Source organism: Fragaria vesca, linkage group LG3 (genome assembly GCF_000184155.1).
Source record: "Fragaria vesca subsp. vesca linkage group LG3, FraVesHawaii_1.0, whole genome shotgun sequence".
In the NCBI taxonomy this organism is placed as follows: Eukaryota; Viridiplantae; Streptophyta; class Magnoliopsida; order Rosales; family Rosaceae; genus Fragaria; species Fragaria vesca.
Genome location: NC_020493.1, coordinates 2,899,998 through 2,919,605, shown reverse-complemented (window position 1 = coordinate 2,919,605; position 19,608 = coordinate 2,899,998). Strand labels below are relative to the sequence as shown.

The window sequence follows — 19,608 nt, the reverse complement described above, 5'->3', positions numbered from 1 at the left end:
TCGAATAGTCTATTCTGCTCATGGGGGTGAAATTGCTGTTGCTTTTCTTCGGGGCGGGGTTCACATCTTCTCTGGTCCAAACTTTGCACCTGTTGATAACTACCAGATTAACGTTGGATCTGCAATTGCTGCTCCTGCCTTCTCATCGACAAGCTGCTGTTCAGCTTCTGTTTGGCATGACAGTAGCAAGGACCGTACCATTTTAAAAATACTACGTGTTCTTCCGCCTGCTGTTCCAAGCAGTCAAGTGAAGGCTAACTCATCAATGTGGGAACGTGCAATTGCCGAAAGGTACTTTAAAGAGCTTGTACCTTTCACCAATTGAAATCTTCAATTCCCCACATTTAGTACTTGTAGGTGTTTACTTATATCGATAGAGGTGGATATATTATTTAGTTAAATTGTCAATCATGGCAGGTTTTGGTGGAGTCTTTTGGTTGGAGTTGACTGGTGGGATGCAGTTGGGTGTACACAGAGTGCTGCCGAGGATGGCATTGGTAAGTTAAGGTTTCTCTTGTTGTATTACTGTAACTAATGAATGGTAATTTGGCAAATATTCTTTGAGTTGTTTCTATATGGATTTTAATGGAAGATGCTTTCTGTTTTCCAAGTCTTTTGTTCATGCTTTGTTCCAATAATTTCTAAATGATGCATTGCTTCTTTCTGGTGCAGTTTCTCTGAACAGTGTCATTGCAGTACTGGATGCAGATTTTCATTCTCTTCCCTCTACTCAGCATAGACAACAGTATGGTCCTGTAAGTTTCTCTGGCCATAAAATAGGCTGCATAAAATTCTTGTGTACTTTCTTAATTTTTTCCTGAAAATGTGAACGTGAAACATGGGTGAATAGTTAAAGTCATGTATTTTGTTACTATATATTTTAAAACTTTATTGTCTCCATAGTAGGTGAATTGTTGTTGCTCCTCCTCTTTACAGTTTATACACTCCCCTGGATTCTCTATTTTTATTGTGTTAGGTTGTAGGTCCTATATGTGTCTTTGAGCTTTTTTTTTTTTAAGTGTCAGTTGTTTGAACCGGATTTTTACCAGTGATTATAATGAAAAAAATGCATGCAGCATTTTTGTCTTTGTTAGAGCTTTTATTTCAACTCAAGTGTGGAAGTTTTTGCTCTAAAGACTGAGCTTTCATCCAACCTTGATTTGCGTGGCTGCAACATGGCTTTTTAGTTCCATTATGATTTTTGGTCCCTCTACTTGGGTTTGTGACGGGGTTGTAGTATATGCACCATTATCATGTCAGCTTTAGTTTCTTATCCTTTTGGACTGGTTTAATTGGTTTGACTAAGAGAATCATACATGTATTGCAGAGTCTGGATAGGATAAAATGCAGGCTGCTGGAAGGCACAAATGCACAAGAAGTTAGGGCAATGGTTCTAGACATGCAAGCTAGGCTATTGCTAGACATGCTTGGGAAAGGAATTGAATCGGCTTTGATAAATCCATCTGCTTTGGTACAAGAACCATGGCTGGCAAAAGGTGAAACTTTGTCCGCTATTGATCCTGAAGCAATGGCTGTTGAACCCGCGCTTGTTTCAAATATTCAGGTTGGTTGCTGATTCTGTTCAGCTCTTCACTTTTGAATTTTATGGCCTTTTTTGTTGAAGGTTATTCAATGATGTCTGGATACTCTTTCATATCGCATATATCCCGATATGATTTACTCCTCGATACATGAGGGTACCCAATGTCCAATACTTTCCAATACTTATTGGTTAGCATTTGGAACCTTAACACATTCTACACCATATCCGAAACTCAAAGTATAATCAGTTTGCACTGTAGGTTTTTTTTTGTTGTTGAAATTATTTGGTTTTCTTTGTAATTCTGGAAGTCCGAAAAAAAAAAAAAAAAAACNTAATTAAGGAAAGAAAGGGGCATATATTCTAGTACTGATGAGACACGACAACAAAAGGCCAACTCAAGAAAATAATGTGCAGAAAAAGATGAAGAAGGAAGGACTCACAAAAATCATTATGTGGTTGCATTGGATGTGACTCAATCACATAATGTGTGTGTGTGTGTGTGTGTGTGTGTGTGTTTTTCCTAAAAAAGAAACTTAAAATGATGTATTTTATTGCCCCAAGTTTGCCACACTCATATCCTGTTTTTGGAGGTTTGCCATTGTCCATGGATAACAATTATACATGTTTTTCCTTCAATTTCTTTTCTTTTTTCCTATCCTGATTTTTCCGCTGTAATACAGGCTTACGTAGATGCAGTTCTTGATCTAGCTTCACATTTCATCACTCGCTTGCGGCGCTACGCTAGTTTTTGCCGCACATTGGCCAGCCATGCTGTTACTGCCGGCAGTGGTAGCAATCGCAATATGGTGGCTAGTCCTACGCAGAGTTCGGGTTCTCCTGCAACGAATCAGGGTCAGTATGCATTTTCCTTGTTATGAAAAATAAAATGACCAGCTCTATTGTTAGGTTCAACTTTAAAAGTGATAAAACAATTATGATTCAAGTTAAACAACGGTTTCCTTCAGAGGTGAACAAATATTGGTAGATCCTGAATGCCAAACTATTGAACTTTCAAGGCAGCTGTGTGCTTCTTACACAAGTAGTTCTTTTTGTAATAATATTATTAATAGGCAGTTTTTTTAACCAACTGAAACCTCTTATTTAGTCATGTTTTTTGAGCATTTCTTTGACAGTGTAATGCCATGTTTTTTCAGGAGCCCCAAATGGACCAGCAACTTCCACAGGTAACACCCAGATGCAAGCTTGGGTTCAAGGTGCCATTGCGAAGATCAGTAGTACCTCTGATGGAGTGCCTAATTCAACTCCAAACCCCATCAGTGGTCCATCTTCTTTCATGCCAATAAGTATAAACACAGGAACATTTCCTGGAACACCTGCTGTTAGGCTGATTGGCGATTGCCACTTTCTCCATAGATTATGCCAGCTTTTGCTCTTCTGTTTCTTCTTTCGGCGAACTCAGCTACCCCGTTTTGCTGGGGGTGCACAGAGAAATACTGATGCAAACATGCAAAAGCCTCAGCCTGGGGCTCCTGGGAAAGTGGAGGAAATCAGTTCTGTTTCTGTAAAACCATCCTCAACCATAGTGAGACCGGAGGAGGGTCAGGTAACTCGGGCCGGTCAGATCATACCTGGAGCAAAAGGAGTTGAGGAAGGGCCTGCTGGAAGGTCAAGATTGGGTGCTGGAAATGCTGGTCAGGGATACACTTTTGAGGAGGTAAATACTGAATGCTCTTTAATTTTAAGATGTGCACACGGATGATATCTAGTTTTAATTGTTTATATCTAGCTTAATTTCTACAATTTTAATCTGTTAACTAAGAGTACATCCTTATGAATTTTCATGTCTCGATAGTGAATTGGACACAGTGAGGGAATTCTTAGTTAATTTTTAAATTTCTCCGTAATAGAGTCTAAGCAGAATCTAGACTGATGTATCTGTTACTGTGATGTAGGTGAAAGTCCTTTTTCTCATCCTTATGGATCTTTGCAAAAGAACAGCAACTCTGGCACATCCCTTGCCAGTTTCTCAGGTGGGAAGCAGCAACATTCAAGTGCGGCTGCATTACATTGATGGGAATTATACTGTACTTCCAGAAGTTGTTGAAGCATCTCTCGGCCCTCACATGCAGGTATTGTTGGATTTCCCAAGACAACCAATTAGGATGCAATTACATAGGGTGTTGCTCTCACTTTTCGTCAGTACTGGTGTCAAGTGAAACTGCAACGTCACTGAAAGTAATGCAGGAGTAAAAAAAAAAAATAGAGAATTGTAGACAGCTTCAGTTTTGGTGTATGCCAGAAACCATATGCAGTATGCTAATGCTGGATCACCCAGAAGTGAGCTTTGTTGTAAATTTGAAATACCAGGTCATAGTTGGAATAACATGCTTAGAAAGTGGGTCTCCAGCTTTATTTTCTAGTGGTTGCTTATAAGTTCTGAAACCTCCCATATATGATACTTCTTTCTCATGCTATGTGTTAGGGTGGAAATCCTCTCTTATACTTCTTTTCTTTTTTCTGATGGGTGCTACAGAATATGCCCCGGCCTAGAGGTGCAGATGCTGCTGGTCTGTTACTCCGAGAATTAGAACTCCACCCTCCAGCCGAAGAGTGGCATAGACGGAATATGTATGGTGGGCCTTGGTCCGATCCGGATGATGTGGGCCATCTAGATGATACCCCCAAGCTATGTAGCTCTCATGACTCGGTCGATTTGGGATTGATGGAAAGTTGTGATGTCTATTATGGAGCCCATGGCCTGTGGCCAAGGAAACGCAGAATGTCTGAAAGAGATGCAGCTTTTGGCTTAAACACTTCTGTGGGTCTTGGGGCATATCTGGGTATAATGGGATCACGTAGAGATGTTGTTACTGCTGTATGGAAGACTGGTCTTGATGGTGTTTGGTATAAGGTTCGATACGAAAACTCCCTCCGCATTTTTCTTTTCCCTTCCTATATTTAATAGTTTGTGGCCCCTTCAGTCTTAATTTTGTGCAACTATGCATATGCAGTGCATAAGATGTTTAAGGCAGACTTCAGCTTTTGCTTCCCAAGGTGCTACAGGTCCACCTAATCAAAATGAGCGGGAGAGTTGGTGGATCAGCCGCTGGGCTTATTGCTGTCCTATGTGTGGTGGAACATGGGTTCGAGTTGTATAGACGACTGAACGGACCATGTTATTTGTTACGTGGATTCCATGTTTTACTGTTCTGTATGTGGTGAGATCCACTGTGGAGATGCATAGGACATAGCTGATTAATGATCCACTGCTGATCATTGCTGGCAGAGTCATGTGATGCAGACCAATAGTAGAAGGTTATCTCAGTGAGCAGTCAAACTCATATTTATCTGTTGATTGGTTTCCCTTATTCCAGAGCAGTCTCATTACTAGGATTTTCTTAATTCATTTCAGGTTTCCATCTTGTGGGTTGCAGCCTTGGCCTTTGGTGCTGGGGAATGAAATGGAGTCTAGCCTCGGCACAAGTACATATGACCGTTTTGATCTGACTACGCCCTTCACTTATTATGTCCATATATAATGAACTCTAAGTTATGAGCGATTGGTGAGGGCAGTGGGTTCCTACAAGTCTGTAAACACGTAAGTTATGTAGATTAATCTCTAACTCGCCATTTGTAATGAAGCAGTATCAGTCTCTCCTTATATAGAGTAGTCACCTAGAATATTATATCGTTTTAGTCTTGTATGATTCCTAATACTGTAAAATGACATGAAAAAAGAGAAAAAGTGAGAAACCAGAAAGAATTAGCGGTGTGTTTGGATGCGGGTGAATGTTTAGGAATTTAATCAAAAATAGGGAGTTTTTAATTTCTTAGGATTGTTTCCCCCGTTTGGATGTGAGTGAATTCCCGAGAATTTAATTAAAAATAAGGAATTCTCAATTTCTTAGGACTGTTTTTCCCGTTTGGATTCTTATCCTATAGAATTAGCAGTTTTCACGGGAAAATAATCGTGGAATTTGGAAGTCTTAAATTTATGATTTGAATTCCTCATAAAATAGATGTCATTTGTCAATTCTCTGAGCTGAGGTTAGTTTAAATATAAATTCTTGTCATTTTAAAATTTTACGTCATTAAATTTAAACAACGAAATTTTTAATTAATGAAATTGTAATTCTTATAATTTTAAAATTTTTATAAAAATTGAAATTAATCTATCTAAACATAACGTAAAAGAATCAGAAATATGTTTTAAAAGAATAATAATTCCTGCGGGTTAGGCTGACTTGTGATGGGTCTGGGCGGTGACAGGTGGCGTGGGTCTTAACGGGCTTGTAGGTCCATCATTTAAAAAAAAAACCAGAAAAGAAAATTAATTCCTCCGGCCCAGGCGGACACGTGACGAGCCTAGAGGTCCAGGTGGGCTGTGGGGTCCACTGTTAATGGGCCTCAAACATAGCCCAAATTAATATTTGCCGGGAAGTGTGACACACTCACACTCAGAGAAGCGTTGAAATCAGAGTCTCAAATCCAAATCGGAGAAGAAGAAGACGACGACGACGAAGCGATGAGCAGCGGCGGCGGCGGCCAAGGTGGACCCCACTCACTGGCCTTCAGGGTGATGCGTCTCTGCAAGCCCTCCTTCCAGGTGGAGTCCCTCCCCCTCCTCCTCGACCCCGCCGATCTCCTCGTCGGCGAAGACATCTTCGACGACCCCCTCGCCGCCGTTCAGGTCCCCCGCCTCCTCGACAGCCACGTGTCCTCCTCCGCCGACTCCTCCTCCTCCTCCGATCCCAGCTACCGCTCCCGATTGCTCCTCCGCCACCCCTCCGACTCCATCGGCCTCTCCGGCCTCCTCGTCCTCCCCCAAGCCTTCGGGTCTGGCTCGCTTTCATCTCTCTATAACCTTCTTCTTCTTCTTCGTTTCTGTTAGTTAATTTCATCATCTTTGAAAATTTGCAGAGCGATTTACTTAGGGGAGACGTTTTGTAGCTACATTAGCATCAACAACAGCTCCAGTTTCGAAGTCCGGGACATTATAATCAAGGTTCGATTTCGAGAGCTTTCGACGTAATAATTGTTTTGGTTTTGGTGTAAGTACAGCTGAATTTGTTGATCTGTTTGGAGATTTTAGGCGGAGATGCAGACAGAGAGGCAGAGGCTTGTGCTGTTGGAGACCTCAAAAATGCCGGTGGAGTCCATACGCGCCGGAGGGCGTTACGACTTCATTGTTGAGCATGATGTGAAGGAACTCGGAGCTCACACGTAATCATCGCTACTGATTTCGTTGACATTGTCATTGTTGTTGTTTGTTTTGCATTCTCACATTGTTGTTTGTGTTGAGGTTTAGGTTGGTGTGCACTGCATTGTACAATGATGGTGAGGGCGAGCGTAAATACCTACCGCAGTTCTTCAAGTTCATTGTGGCGAATCCTCTTTCGGTTCGGACTAAGGTATGATCCAGGCCTTGGCATTTGCATCTGCAGTTAGGGTTGTGTTCCTCAAATGACAACATTTCACTGATGCTGAGGGAATTTGAATTTGATTTGATGTGCAGGTCCGTGTTGTTAAGGTACGTTGAGGTTCACTGAATCCGTTAGCTGTAAGTTTGCAAATTAATTCTGGTGGATATAAAACACAAGTTAAATATTTATACATACATGCTGTTGGGAAACACAGATATATGATTGTCGCTTGAAAACTTGAGCATGCATGTGCTACATTGGAGGATCTGAGCTTGCATATCCTTCAGGCCTAAGTAGCAACTCTGATCATGTTCAGAACTGTTTGAATGCCCTCTCATTTTGGTTAAATATAAGTATTTTGATATAAGCATTTTCCTGTAATAATCATCCCTATGGTAACTGCATTCTCACCAGGAAACTACCTTTTTAGAAGCTTGCATTGAAAATCATACGAAATCAAATCTTTTTATGGATCAAGTTGAATTTGAACCTGCTGGGCACTGGGGTGCAAAACTTCTAAAAGCTGATGAACACCAATCTGAGACGAAATCTCAAACAAGGTCAAAATAATATGCCTTTTGTCAGCGGAATATCAATTCGGGCCTTTTCTTATTTCTTATCTTTCATCAAGTCTGAAATTTGTGATATCACTCATATTTTAGTTGTTGATGACAGAGATCTGTTTAAGCCACCAGTTCTCATCAGATCTGGTGGAGGAATTCGTAACTATCTTTATCAGTTAATATCACATGGGTCTGCCCAAACGAAAGTGGAGGGAAGCAATATTCTTGGTAAACTTCAGATAACTTGGCGAACTAATCTGGGTGAACCCGGTCGCTTACAAACACAGCAAATTATGGGCACTGTGAGTTTTCGATTTTGACATACATAGAATACGAAGGAAGAAAGTCGGTCCATTATTTGTTTAATCAGAATCCCATATTTGGATTGAAAATATATTAGCATGCATATGAAGTGTATGACTCCTTTGTTGGTAGTATTGTATATATCGCAGGCTTATGCACTTGGTTGGGTATAGGATGTTTGGAATGTCTAATTTTTTTTTTTTTTTTACAATCTATTAGGGCCTTGGGTAAGTTCAGTGCACAGGTCATATGCATACGTTGCTTGCCATTTGAAATTTGTAGTATGCAGTTAATTTGAAACTGAGACGTTAAACTTATAGAATTTACTATTTTAACATTCAAAATTTCCATACAATTAAATCGACATTGCGGAATATATGGACTTTATGATGTTTCACATATTATTGTTTTGGTTTAATATTATGTCTTGAGGTTTAAATGAATATCACATTCATCCTTTTGATGTTCTATTTACAGCCCATAACACGAAAGGATATTGAGTTGCAAGTTGTGGAGATACCATCTGTCATCAAATTGGAAAGACCCTTTTCGGTAATTTTACATCTCTTGATGACTTATTTGCAGACCCCCCTCCCCCTAAAAACACAAATATACAAATACTGTACTCGTCATTTCTCAGTATATGAAGTTTGAAGTTGGTGACGATGAGTTGGTACTGACAAACTAAAATGTCATGCAGCTACACTTAAAATTAGCAAATGAGACAGAAAAAGAACTTGGCCCATTTGAAGTTTCTTTATCCCAAGATGATTCACGCGAGGAGAAGGTTGTCGTGATTAATGGTCTTCAAACTGTGGTAATATGTTGAATCTTATACTTGTATTCAAAATTGCCTTCACTCTGAGTCCTTTCTAAGTTCATAAGTTGGTCTGTTTATATAATCATTCACATCTACTCCTATAGCTGCTCCAAGTGTAATGCTCACATGTCAAATCAAGTATTCTTTTTGGTCTCTCTATTGCTTGATGTTGTAGGTTTTCTGTATGTAATAGGCCGCATAAACTCTCTGAACTTTGAACTAACTCAAATGGCTTACATAATTTTCCTTGATAAATCAAACACCCAAGGGTTAGATATCTAAATTCATATTTTCAAATTCTACTTTACGTGTCTAGTTAACTGATCTATGAATTTGAATTATGTACAGGTATTTCCAAGTGTTGAAGCATTTGGTTCCAAGGAGTTTCATCTGGTAATGCATAATCATTCACTTTTATAGTTTGATACATTCATTCATTACCTCTTAACTATGTGAAATCCGCTTCTCTTTCGCCATAATTTCACATTTTGAAAGACATTATTTTTTGGACCTCACCACCTGATGGACCTTGAAAAGGTCCACTCAAATAGTATTTTATGATTTTTTTTCAAAGTTAGAATTTGGAAAAATCATTAAACAAAATTGGGTCAAGTTTTTTGAGTTCTGTCAATTGGATAATTGCTTATAAATCATGAATTTGGGATGGGAAGATTTTGGTGAAAAAATATGAACATGCAATTTTGGCCAAAAAAACATGTGCTATAGCTCACAAATCTTGGTGGAAAACATGTTTTTTTTACCAAAATTGAAAATTGCATATTCTTATTTACTTGCCAAAATCGTCCTACTCTCAAACCATGATTTTTAAGCAATTATCCAACTGATGGACCTTGAAAAGGTCCGCTGAAATATTTTTTACGATTTTTCAAAGTTAAATTTTGGAAAATTCATTATAAAAATTTGGGTAAAGTTTTTTGAGTTCCGCCAATTGGATAATTGCTTATAAATCATGAATTCGGGGTGGTAAGATTTTGGTGAAAAAATATGAACATGCAATTTTGGCCCAGAAAATGTGTGCTATAGCTCACAAATCTTGGTGAAAATGTGTTTTTGGACCAAAAATGCATATTCTTATTTTCTTGCCAAAATCTTCCCAGTCTCAAACCATGATTTTTAAGCAATTATCCAACTGACAAAACTTAAAAGTTTCCATGTACTCCACTACCAACATTGTGTTGTTTCTTATTGAAAACAATTTGCTTATGATTTTCTGATCTGTTGAGTAATTCCTTAGAGCTGTTCTTTGACAATGCAGAACCTCATTGCTACCAAACTTGGAGTTCAGAAGATCACAGGCATCACTGTTTTTAACACAATGGAGAGAAAATCATATGATCCTTTGCCAGATTTAGAGGTAAGTTTTCATTTTCTTAAAACAGTAGTTGAGGTACCTGTCAGTTGACACTATTTCATCCAAACAGCTACTATCACATCTTTCTTTTTGAGTTATGCCAATGGATTTTCATTTTTCATCTAAACTGACCAGTCTTCTGGACTTGTTGCAGATATATGTGGATCTGGACTGATCATGCCTTAGTTTTGACCGGATTTATCACTGTATTTTGTGGAACTATTTATCCCATATGATCTGAAACGCAAGCCACTAGTTCACGGGGTTGATAAGTGGTGATGAATACATCTCCTCCAGCCTTTTGAAGATTGCTTTCACAATCTCTTTTTTCTGGTTCATTTGGTGGACTGTAGGTCTGTAGCAATCTCTTTTTTCCACAAATCTCATTTGGGTAGCAAATGTAAAGTTGTAAGATTAGAATGCCCAGAAACTGGCTTCCATATTTAGTTGTGAGGATGGAAAGTAGTCTGTAAAAGATTTAGCTGATTATATTACAGATTTGTTATACAATTTCTCAGAAACTATTGTTACATCAGAGCTTTATTGAAGTACTTAACTTGAAGATACTTCAGTTTCATCCCTCCTTAGACCTTATCCTCTTCCATATAACTCTGTTTAATTTTCCAATGAATAGGGTCAAGACTCAAGACTTCGCAGTGGTGAACCCCATCACTAGAGTGAAAGCATACTTTCCTTATCATCACCAAAATTACTATGATCAAATTACAAAGTAAGTTTACACTTTACACTGTAATTCTTCAATGATAATAATGGCCCTCTTGTTTAGCTTGAATTTCATGAGTATTGAATAGGTATTCCAGTACTAGTACAGGAAAAGCAGTAATGTTGTACCAAATCAAAGTCTGCATTAATCTAATCCCTTTGTTTATAGTAGTAATATGAAAAATGCTGTTGATCCAGAAAAATTACTTCATTCATGTATTTGTACAGAGATACTCATCGTAAGGTAAAAAAAGGAAGGAATATATACATGAATACTCGAAAATAAGCCAAGCAAAATTCAAGATAAACATAAGTTCCAAATGAGATGAAATTAGTTTCTGTCATAAAGTCTCTGGGTCTTGGAAACTAGGCATGTTGTCCCCAAGCAGCCCAGTTGGCTTCACTTCCAACACGAGGCATATTCTGAACCTTTGAGTGAACATCAACCTTGAAGTTGGCACCACACATGACCCCCTCACTATCAATCCTAGGCATTGCCTTCATCTTCTGGGTTGGGTGCTCAAAGCTCATGAGTCCCTGCTCACTGTGGAACATGCACCCAGTTGGGAATGGAGCAAATGACTTGGAACAGCTTTCCTTCAAGACCCCCAAGTTGTCCGAAATCACGACCGAACCATCTGCTGCAATCCCCCAATATAGGCTAACTCCATCATAAGCATCCTGCACAAACCAATTGTTGAGAACAATGTAAAATATGACAATATATAGGATATGGATGTTGGTTGTGTAGCAAGTTAATTACCAATGAAGCAAAAACAGTTCCAGCCTTGCTATCATAGATCACAAATCCAAAGCTGCCGTCCAGATCCTTGATGACCTGATCGGCCGGGTAAGGTCCCCGGTCTCGGAGGGTCCGGTAGGCCTGCACCACAAACATGGCCTCATTTGTGCTCTTTGAAAGGCCATATTGCTTGATCAGGCTGCTGAGGTTGTTAAGGCTCCCCAAGAACACGCAGTATATGTCATCCAACGAACAGAACAACCTGCAATATCCATTTCACTCAGATCTATCTAGAATTCTAGATCAAACCCTACGTGCTTAATTGGCATGACATGAAAAGAGGGAGAGAAATTAAGGGCACGTACCTCTGATTCATGGAGAAGTTATTTTCTGGACGAACATAAGCGATCAGGGACTTGTTTCCAAAGCAAACAGAGAAAGCATTATCGGGGTCATGGCATGACATGAAATCCTTGACGATTTCTTCAGGGTGCTTCGGCTTCTTAGACGACGGCGTGGCCGGGCTATTAAGCTCCTGCGGTGGCTGCACCACTTCCTTGCTGAATATGGCAAGCATCTTTTCTTCTTCTTCTTTCAAACAAATATCTCAAACAAAGATGGGATCTCAAAAGATGGAAAACTACTTGGTAGGTAAACAAATGAGAGAGAGATAATGATAGTGATGAAGAAGAATGGGGTATATATAGATATAGTTGTTATATATATACAAACTATATTTGAAGGTTGGGTGCGTGGCAATGTTATCCAAAACTTTAAAGGAGGCGCGAAGTTATAGTCTGGGTTTGAGATTTGGTTCTATTTCTTAATCCCCCACCGTAATTAACTGACTTAAACTATCTTAATTAGAGTTAAACAAATCCAATTATGAACGTAAATTTTGGGGCAACGTGACTTTTTTTTTTTGGGTAGAGGGGTCAACGTGCGTTTTTTCTACGAACAATAATATCCCTACGTGACGTGGCAAAATGATTGGCAGGCGATTTTGGCGGATTTAAGGTGGATGGATTTGTACGAAAAGGGAAATAGTCAAAGGTTAGAACAGTGACACTCATCTGAGTCATCGTATACATCTTGTCGGTTACTCATCCATATTCCTCTCTCGAGCGTTCTATTTAGATTAGCGAGAAAGGGTTGTTATATGAGTTGTTTGTTTTTACCATTTGTAAAAAGGTAATATCTATCTTATAGCGAACGTCTCTTTTATTTTATTTTGAGTCATATTGGGATGGTTATAAACCGTCAATGTATGATATAACATTTTCTAACTTGGGATGGCCCCATTTTAGGTGGACCGTGTCGGAATTCCTAAATGAGTTTATTAGCCTTCTAATGAGTGAAGATGATCAATTTAAACATTTATACACGTTTACTTACTTAAAATTAAAATAAAATAAAGAGAATTTTTCGTTTACTAACATAAGTACGAGGGAATGGTTCCATTGTATTTGACTTCTGCTTCTACTTATTGGAATTAAGATGAATCCAATCTTATCTACATAGGCGGAGGTACATATAAACCAAAAGGTGTCATGAACCCCTCAAAACTTTAGCTTTATATGTATTTGGTCTTTGAAATCTAACTGAATTAGAGAAATTTGTTAACGATGACACCTTTTTATTAATGATAGCATCCCTCATTTATAATCTCTGTCTCCGCCTATGCTTATCTATTCAAGGTAGACATGGGTTAAGAAATCAATGTGCCCCGATTATCCATCTTCATATTCATGAACTCTTCCATTCATGTTGATTCTAATTCATGATCTTTTTCCATTCCAATAAACACGTCATTAGTATTTGGAGGTGACAAAATTAATATAATAACTCTATTTCACTAGGTCTAATATTATTTTATCTAACGGCATAATATCCCCTCAAGTGAGGTTGTGAGTTAATGTGATAAAAAAAACAAAAAACTCCTTTTCACCGTTAGAAGTTAGAACTGTTAGACAAGTTAACCAGATTTTCAAAAACCGAAATATTCAAGTTAACCTGGCCAATTCAATCTGTACAACATGAACCTTGAAGATGCATGAAGAGAATTCCATTATTGCAATCATGAAGAGTCGATCCAAAAAGTACACAAAACTTCATAAGAAATTGTATCATGCCGCTTCTAGCCTCAACATCACTCAATAACCAGCCAAATGAAAGGACCTTTAATAAAATATCATGGTCTATATACCGGAACAAATCACTCTTTAAGCAATGATAAATAGAACATTTAAAGAACAAGAAAAAGTAACGGTCTGCCCGTCAAATTGGCAGCCATTCCCTATTTTACATCACAAATTAACAGGGCATCTTGAATTTCTCATCACAAATTGGCAGCTATCCTATTTCACATTGCAATACAAAATGTCATGTCGAGGAGCTTAGCGACTTTTATGCACTATAGTATTTGCTAAAGTATTCGTCTTCAGGATAATAATACATGTGCACTATGTTCCATCCAAATTTCCTCCCACCAAGTTCATTCTTTGCATTGGCACAGCCGCACAACTTCCAGTATCCTTACGCACTATAGTCTTTGCTAGAGTACTTGTCTTCAGGATAATAATACGCATGCACTATGTTCCCTCCAAATTTCCTCCCACCAAGTACATTCTTTGCATTGGCACAACTTCCGGTGTCAGAATATTCCAAGAAGACCTGCAGGTGAAACTATCAGTTAGTATAATGAAAGATGCAATCACCAAAATTTGAGAAATGCCAAAACAAACTACATCACCAAATACCGGTAAAAAGGTGTTACCCTACTAGTTAGTGATAACCAAGTTCGAAACAGCCGTATATCAGGTCACCAGTTTACTATACCTCACTAGTATAGTGAAAGCTCTAAAGTTACCGAGAAACATATCATGCCTATCAAAGACACTAAGTTAATTTACCCACACTGATGCTATCATTGCTATGCTAGCAAACAGCATGCTAATTACTTTCAAATGATACACCGACTGACCAAATGAAACACACACACACACTAACTAACTAACAGATGACACATCCCAACTCGATAGAAAAATGCATATATTCACTACCCAAGAAAAGACAGGAAAAAGGAGAGTACACGAGTTCAAATACCTTTCCAACACCTGAACTCTCTTCTCCATCTTGATTGGAACGGGGAATAACTACATTCAACAGAGTTCCTAACCATCCCAAACAAGAGAAATTTCTTAGTCCCAAGTTATAAACTGTAAAAACAGAAAAGACACAAATCATGTAATTTGAATACCAAATTTGCTGCACTCATCCTTCATGTCTTCTAATATTTCTACGTACTCTTCGTCATCACCCAGTTGTTCAGCAGTAATTGCCTTCCATTGTAATAAAACACCAGAATTAGCCAGCAGTTGAAACCATCATATATTAACCCAGAAGTCAAATGAAAATAAAAAATGACATACAAAAGATGAAACTAAAATATGGATGCCGAAACCAACTATGTGCTATGGAACTTTCATTGCATCATTAACCCTACTAATACCTCTGTCAAACAAAGGACTTTTGTGGGCATTTCTGTAGTTACTGATGCCATCCCATTCCCAAAAGAATTCATGTCAACAACCTGCATCGCCATTTTCTACAAGAAAAATAAACAAATAAGCCAACAATGTAATTGTATATAGTAAAGAGGGAACTAAAGATGGTTGTATCCACACAAAAAAAAAAAAACTAAGGTTACTAGTCTTACCTGCATAGCTATATGCTGTTGTGCCTGTACCAAGATATTTTCTTGCTCTGATTTAGATTGCACGCTGCTGTAAAGAGAATTACAAAAACGTTTGAACTTAGTCAAATGGGCTTGAAATAATTGGAAAATGAAAGGTGGCATTGATTTTGGAAGAAACTAACTTGGCTGTAGCACGCCGGACAGTTAGAGTTTTATCTCCCATTTTTAAGCCATTAAGAGCACCACAGGCAATATCAGTCACAGCTGGATCCTGAAGTTTTTGAACATCAGTTGACAAATTTTCTAGGAGTGACAGCAATAAAGCAGTACATATACATGTACAAATGAAGATAACTAATTTAGAGCAAGGGTGGCTAATCCTCGACGATTACCTGATAAACACAGAATCCATATCCTTTAGAATTTCCCGTATCTTTATCCTTAACGAGGTCAAATCCACGAAGTGGTCTGCAAAAATCAACTCTAATGTCAGAATATGCATTTAAGGCCTGACATAATTGATGGGTAAAAGAAGATTCCAGAAGACAAGTCATGGACAAGAACGGCAGATTGCTATATAACTTTTAGATCATACCCAAAGGATTGCAGCAGTTCTCTTATCTGTGCTTCAGTGAAGTAGTATGGTAGTCCACCCACAAAGATACGATCAGGTCCCTCAGCTCCACCAACAGCACTGCCAGACAAATCCAAATTTAGCATACGAGAAGATCTTTTTAACTCAACTCATAGTTTGGAAGTGGATAATTTATACAGAATACCAAATCACAGTAATCCTCAAAATTGAAAGGCTAAAAGTAAACTTTACCCTTGTGTAAGCCCCACAGCAGCCAAGTTGAGATGAGGACTTGGTTGGTTAGGACCAAGGGCGGCAGCCAAGGTTGGATTGTAGTCTGTTGGCCTTCGTACCCTCACAGCAACACCCTGAGCCATCAAAAGGAGAATGTCAGATGAAGAAAAAGTTTGAAAAGGACACTTATGTACACACACAAACACCACTTTGCAGGACGACCAACTCCGCAAATTTAAGATAACTAATACAATTTTAAAAGATCCAGAAATCACATCCCTGTCATGACCTGGTAACTTGACACTGAGATAACCATACAGTTAATAGCACAAATCTCATTCGCTTTAATTTTTAAAGTATTTAAAACAGTTCTGTATAATAAATATATGGCTCTGTTAATCATTAACCAAAAAAAAGAGTTAATCAGATACAACTGACAACTATTCAAAAAGAGTTACCTGTGCTTTCTATTTCACCCTACCATTCATATTTTACACTAAATTGTCATTTATACTGTCCTTTATGACAAATAACATAGATATTAAATAAAAACCGAAATTATTGATCAAATGAAATTGGCTACCTCAAATATAATCCCATCTAAGGCCATTGCATTACTTGCTTCTTCAACCGTTCTCATCTCCACAAATGCAAACTTCTTCTCATGATTTATGTAGACGTTTACTACCGCATCACCTGCCAATTCAGAAACTGGAAAACACACCTCAGACACATGAAATATATATAGGCGTTGCATACCCAATGAAAGGTTAAGTTGGATAATGATTAGACTGACCTGAACCAATCGAATTGCCTCCGATGGCAGCCATGACTTGGCTAAAGAACGTGGCAATTGTCTGCAACAGAAAAGAGAGCACTCCAATATCTTAAAAACATAACAAGAAATGTCTTTGAACAAATAAGAGGCATAGAGGAAATTTAAAAGATCACCTGCTCATTGGCCAGTGGGGGAAGCCCACCAACATATACCCGTCGTGCATGCCTTGTAGCCTATAACATAGAAAGAAACAAGGAAAACAAATTCATAAGAAAATTTAAAGGCATGAAAATGGTAGATGAATATAGATGATACAAACTTTACCTGTTGAGTCATGGCTTGGGCTGGCATCATGGGAAGAGTAGGCTGTACCGTACAAAAACAAATGAAGTTATTGAAAATATTAAATTATCACAAATGAAAACGAAGAACAAGTATATAAGCATTCAATTAGATGAAAAAATAACACAAACAACAAAAACAAAAATAAAAAAGAACTTCAGTAAAAACAAACAAAGCTTATACTGGTGAAAAATACATACATATGCTGTTCCGAACGACATTACATTTTGTACCACTCCCGGCATTGTTTGTGGAAAACCTGAGAGTTGTCCTGCATTATTAATACTAACAAAAGGGGAACAGGCAATAACAGAAGGATAAGTAATGTGACGCAAAATCATGTCGCAACTAAACTGGTATGTAATACATTTTTTTGTCCTTTTTATTATACCGTGAAATAATTAAGTAAGAAACAAATTCCATCATTGCAGATGATAGGGAAACATCTGTAAGTCTACCAAATGGCAACTGTATCAGCCGAAGGAGAAGAAGATCCAGCTATTCATTGCATTGGTTCTCTCTTGAACACCAATCTACGTAGTCACGCCAACTCAACATCGCCTTCTTACCCAAACCATAAAAGCAAACACATACAAACAACAACAGACAACAACCAAACAACACAACAATTTCTCTCAGTTTCTGAAGTAAACCATTATAAATCTAGTTTTTTCAGATGCATGAACAAATATAACAGGAAATGAGGCGATACTAAATGATAGGAAATGCTACATATTCCTTGATTGAAAGGAGTGGTGATCCATTAGTTAGATCCAAACCTGAAGAAGCAGCAGAAGGTAGCACTGCCCCAGCAGGTGGTGCCATGTCAAAACCACTTGCGCGCTTGCTGTAGATAAAGATACAATTGCAAGAGGATTGCATGAGAATGCAGCTTTCAAGAAAAAATATTAATGGTGGGAAATATAAATTGTATTACAGATGCTACATCCTTTAACAGCATATGCAACTAACATAACATGATTGACCAGCATCCTATCAACTTAGATGTTTCATGATCACACCGCCAAACCAAAATGATTGTTTACCTCTTTGAACGAGAACGGGTTGATCTATCCCTATCTTCTTCCCTTGAAGGCGAAGGCGACCTATGTCTATGCCTCCTATCTCTATCTTGATCATGATCATGATGCCTATCTTGTTCATAATCACGACTCCTACAGTAGAAACACATCATGTAAGCATATCAGAAGCTCAAAAAACTGCTCAAATACCAAAAATGACAACAACTTGGATAGCCATCATTCCATTACAAGAATCAAACACCTCAAATAACAGCTCATAACTCAACCGAAAAGTATATACATAAGTTTCAACCTGTCATAATCCTGATTTCGACGACCGCTATATCCACTATACTTGTTCCTCCCTCTGTCAAACCTTCCACTCCTATCCTTGTAGTCCCTCGTATCTCTCGAATACCTGTCATCATCTCTCTCCCTATCATGACCCCTCTCTCGCTCCCTCCACGAGCTCTCACGCTCCGATCCATGAGACTTGTGCTGAATCCAATCAACCAAAACTAACTCAGTCAGTTTCGAATTCAAAACAATCATAATAACCAATCCAAACACAAATTCGATTCTTTTCATCTCGTTTTTCATATTCAGCTTAAGCAATTCATTCATTCAATTCTTCTCAATTTCACAACCAAATGATTCAGCAACCGAATTCCAAAAATTTCAGCCAAAATTTCATTTGATTCGAGAAGCGATGATGCATACTAATAAGAAATTAGGTCAAATAATTCAACGAGGTTTAGAGAAAGGACCTTGCTGTTGTCGTAGTCTGACATTGTTGCTCGATTTTCAGGTCCAAAGTCCAAACCCTAGTTTTGGAAATTCGCTGAAACCAGAAAAGAAGACGAAGAAAAAGCTCACCAATCTGGATCTGATCGTCCTTGTAGCTCGCTACAGGTCTAATTGAACCAACCGAGTACTATTGGGCTGATTTTGTTTTCACGGCCCAAATTGATACAGAGCCTTTTTTATCAGGCCCGTAATCGAAACGGGCTTGATCTTCTCCTTTTGGTCCAGGGAGACCTCGAACTTTTTTTTTTTTTTACCGCACGTGACCTCGAAGTTGAAGTAGAGTAGTATGGTCTCTCTGTACACTTGTCGATGCGGGTAGCTAAGAAAGTCGTATTAGACTATAGTATCGCGTAACGTGTAAGGTGATGCACCAGTAGCACCATATTAGGGCTACATTTTTGGTCTGACACATATAACGATTAACTATTATTCTATGGTAGGATATTTTGATTATGTTCTAAAATCGGGTACATTCAGATATTTTGGTTATGTAAGATTTTAAATAAAAGCTTAGGGTCCTTGATGTATTTAATATGATGATGTACCATGATGTGAATTGAAGCATATCTAATAATAACTTGTTGATTTATGTGGCCACAATGTTTCTAAATCTCCATTTGATGTGTTTTTTTTTTTTTTGGGATTTTGTTACAATTTGATGTGTTCTCTTTTGGTAGTGGGTAACAGTTGGATCTGGACCAACA

General features: G+C 38.3%; 5 protein-coding genes across 5 annotated transcripts in view; 2 read left to right on the top strand and 3 right to left on the bottom strand.

Moving 5' to 3' along the window:
* The window catches only part of LOC101310880, a 1,534,871-nt gene that overhangs the window by 828,234 nt on the left and 687,029 nt on the right, over positions 1-19,608 (bottom strand). The window lies entirely within an intron of this gene.
* LOC101314348 (mediator of RNA polymerase II transcription subunit 16-like) lies at positions 989-5,322 on the top strand. The gene is made up of 7 exons (XM_004293479.1): positions 989-1,564; positions 2,224-2,395; positions 2,698-3,218; positions 3,457-3,633; positions 4,038-4,415; positions 4,516-4,819; positions 4,917-5,322. The coding sequence occupies exons 1-6, from the start codon at positions 1,241-1,243 to the stop codon at positions 4,660-4,662; spliced, it is 1,719 nt and encodes a 572-aa protein (XP_004293527.1). The 5' UTR covers positions 989-1,240; the 3' UTR covers positions 4,663-4,819; positions 4,917-5,322.
* LOC101312127 (UPF0533 protein CBG04321-like) lies at positions 7,304-10,735 on the top strand. The gene is made up of 7 exons (XM_004293551.1): positions 7,304-7,487; positions 7,603-7,792; positions 8,271-8,345; positions 8,494-8,610; positions 8,962-9,006; positions 9,890-9,988; positions 10,140-10,735. The coding sequence occupies exons 1-7, from the start codon at positions 7,396-7,398 to the stop codon at positions 10,158-10,160; spliced, it is 639 nt and encodes a 212-aa protein (XP_004293599.1). The 5' UTR covers positions 7,304-7,395; the 3' UTR covers positions 10,161-10,735.
* On the bottom strand, positions 10,900-12,143 carry LOC101308352 (stem-specific protein TSJT1-like). Its single transcript, XM_004293539.1, has 3 exons — positions 11,816-12,143; positions 11,472-11,712; positions 10,900-11,389 (listed from the first exon to the last, which is right to left on the bottom strand). The coding sequence occupies exons 1-3, from the start codon at positions 12,025-12,027 to the stop codon at positions 11,075-11,077; spliced, it is 768 nt and encodes a 255-aa protein (XP_004293587.1). The 5' UTR covers positions 12,028-12,143; the 3' UTR covers positions 10,900-11,074.
* Positions 13,939-18,989, bottom strand: LOC101309425 (splicing factor U2af large subunit B-like). The gene is made up of 18 exons (XM_004293462.1): positions 18,865-18,989; positions 18,411-18,595; positions 18,122-18,250; positions 17,855-17,922; positions 17,276-17,334; positions 17,058-17,099; positions 16,907-16,966; positions 16,752-16,812; positions 16,539-16,651; positions 15,974-16,089; positions 15,743-15,841; positions 15,540-15,615; positions 15,330-15,418; positions 15,169-15,235; positions 14,962-15,057; positions 14,710-14,791; positions 14,556-14,623; positions 13,939-14,123 (listed from the first exon to the last, which is right to left on the bottom strand). The coding sequence occupies exons 1-18, from the start codon at positions 18,886-18,888 to the stop codon at positions 13,986-13,988; spliced, it is 1,572 nt and encodes a 523-aa protein (XP_004293510.1). The 5' UTR covers positions 18,889-18,989; the 3' UTR covers positions 13,939-13,985.

Excerpts from the sequence above, each read along its gene's own strand:
- LOC101314348 (XM_004293479.1), top strand. The coding sequence starts at position 1,241 with ATGCACCATTATCATGTCAGCTTTAGTTTCTTATCCTTTTGGACTGGT. Across the intron at positions 1,565-2,223 it reads CGCTTGTTTCAAATATTCAG|GCTTACGTAGATGCAGTTCT; the intron begins GTTGGTTGCTGA and ends GCTGTAATACAG. Across the intron at positions 3,634-4,037 it reads CTCTCGGCCCTCACATGCAG|AATATGCCCCGGCCTAGAGG; the intron begins GTATTGTTGGAT and ends TGGGTGCTACAG.
- LOC101312127 (XM_004293551.1), top strand. The coding sequence starts at position 7,396 with ATGGATCAAGTTGAATTTGAACCTGCTGGGCACTGGGGTGCAAAACTT. Across the intron at positions 8,611-8,961 it reads TTAATGGTCTTCAAACTGTG|GTATTTCCAAGTGTTGAAGC; the intron begins GTAATATGTTGA and ends AATTATGTACAG. Across the intron at positions 9,989-10,139 it reads ATCCTTTGCCAGATTTAGAG|ATATATGTGGATCTGGACTG; the intron begins GTAAGTTTTCAT and ends GACTTGTTGCAG.
- LOC101308352 (XM_004293539.1), bottom strand. The coding sequence starts at position 12,027 with ATGCTTGCCATATTCAGCAAGGAAGTGGTGCAGCCACCGCAGGAGCTT. Across the intron at positions 11,713-11,815 it reads AACTTCTCCATGAATCAGAG|GTTGTTCTGTTCGTTGGATG; the intron begins GTACGTGCCCTT and ends TGGATATTGCAG. Across the intron at positions 11,390-11,471 it reads GAACTGTTTTTGCTTCATTG|GATGCTTATGATGGAGTTAG; the intron begins GTAATTAACTTG and ends TGGTTTGTGCAG.
- LOC101309425 (XM_004293462.1), bottom strand. The coding sequence starts at position 18,888 with ATGTCAGACTACGACAACAGCAAG. Across the intron at positions 16,967-17,057 it reads CCCAAGCCATGACTCAACAG|GCTACAAGGCATGCACGACG; the intron begins GTAAAGTTTGTA and ends TCTATGTTATAG. Across the intron at positions 16,813-16,906 it reads CCCCACTGGCCAATGAGCAG|ACAATTGCCACGTTCTTTAG; the intron begins GTGATCTTTTAA and ends TTTCTGTTGCAG.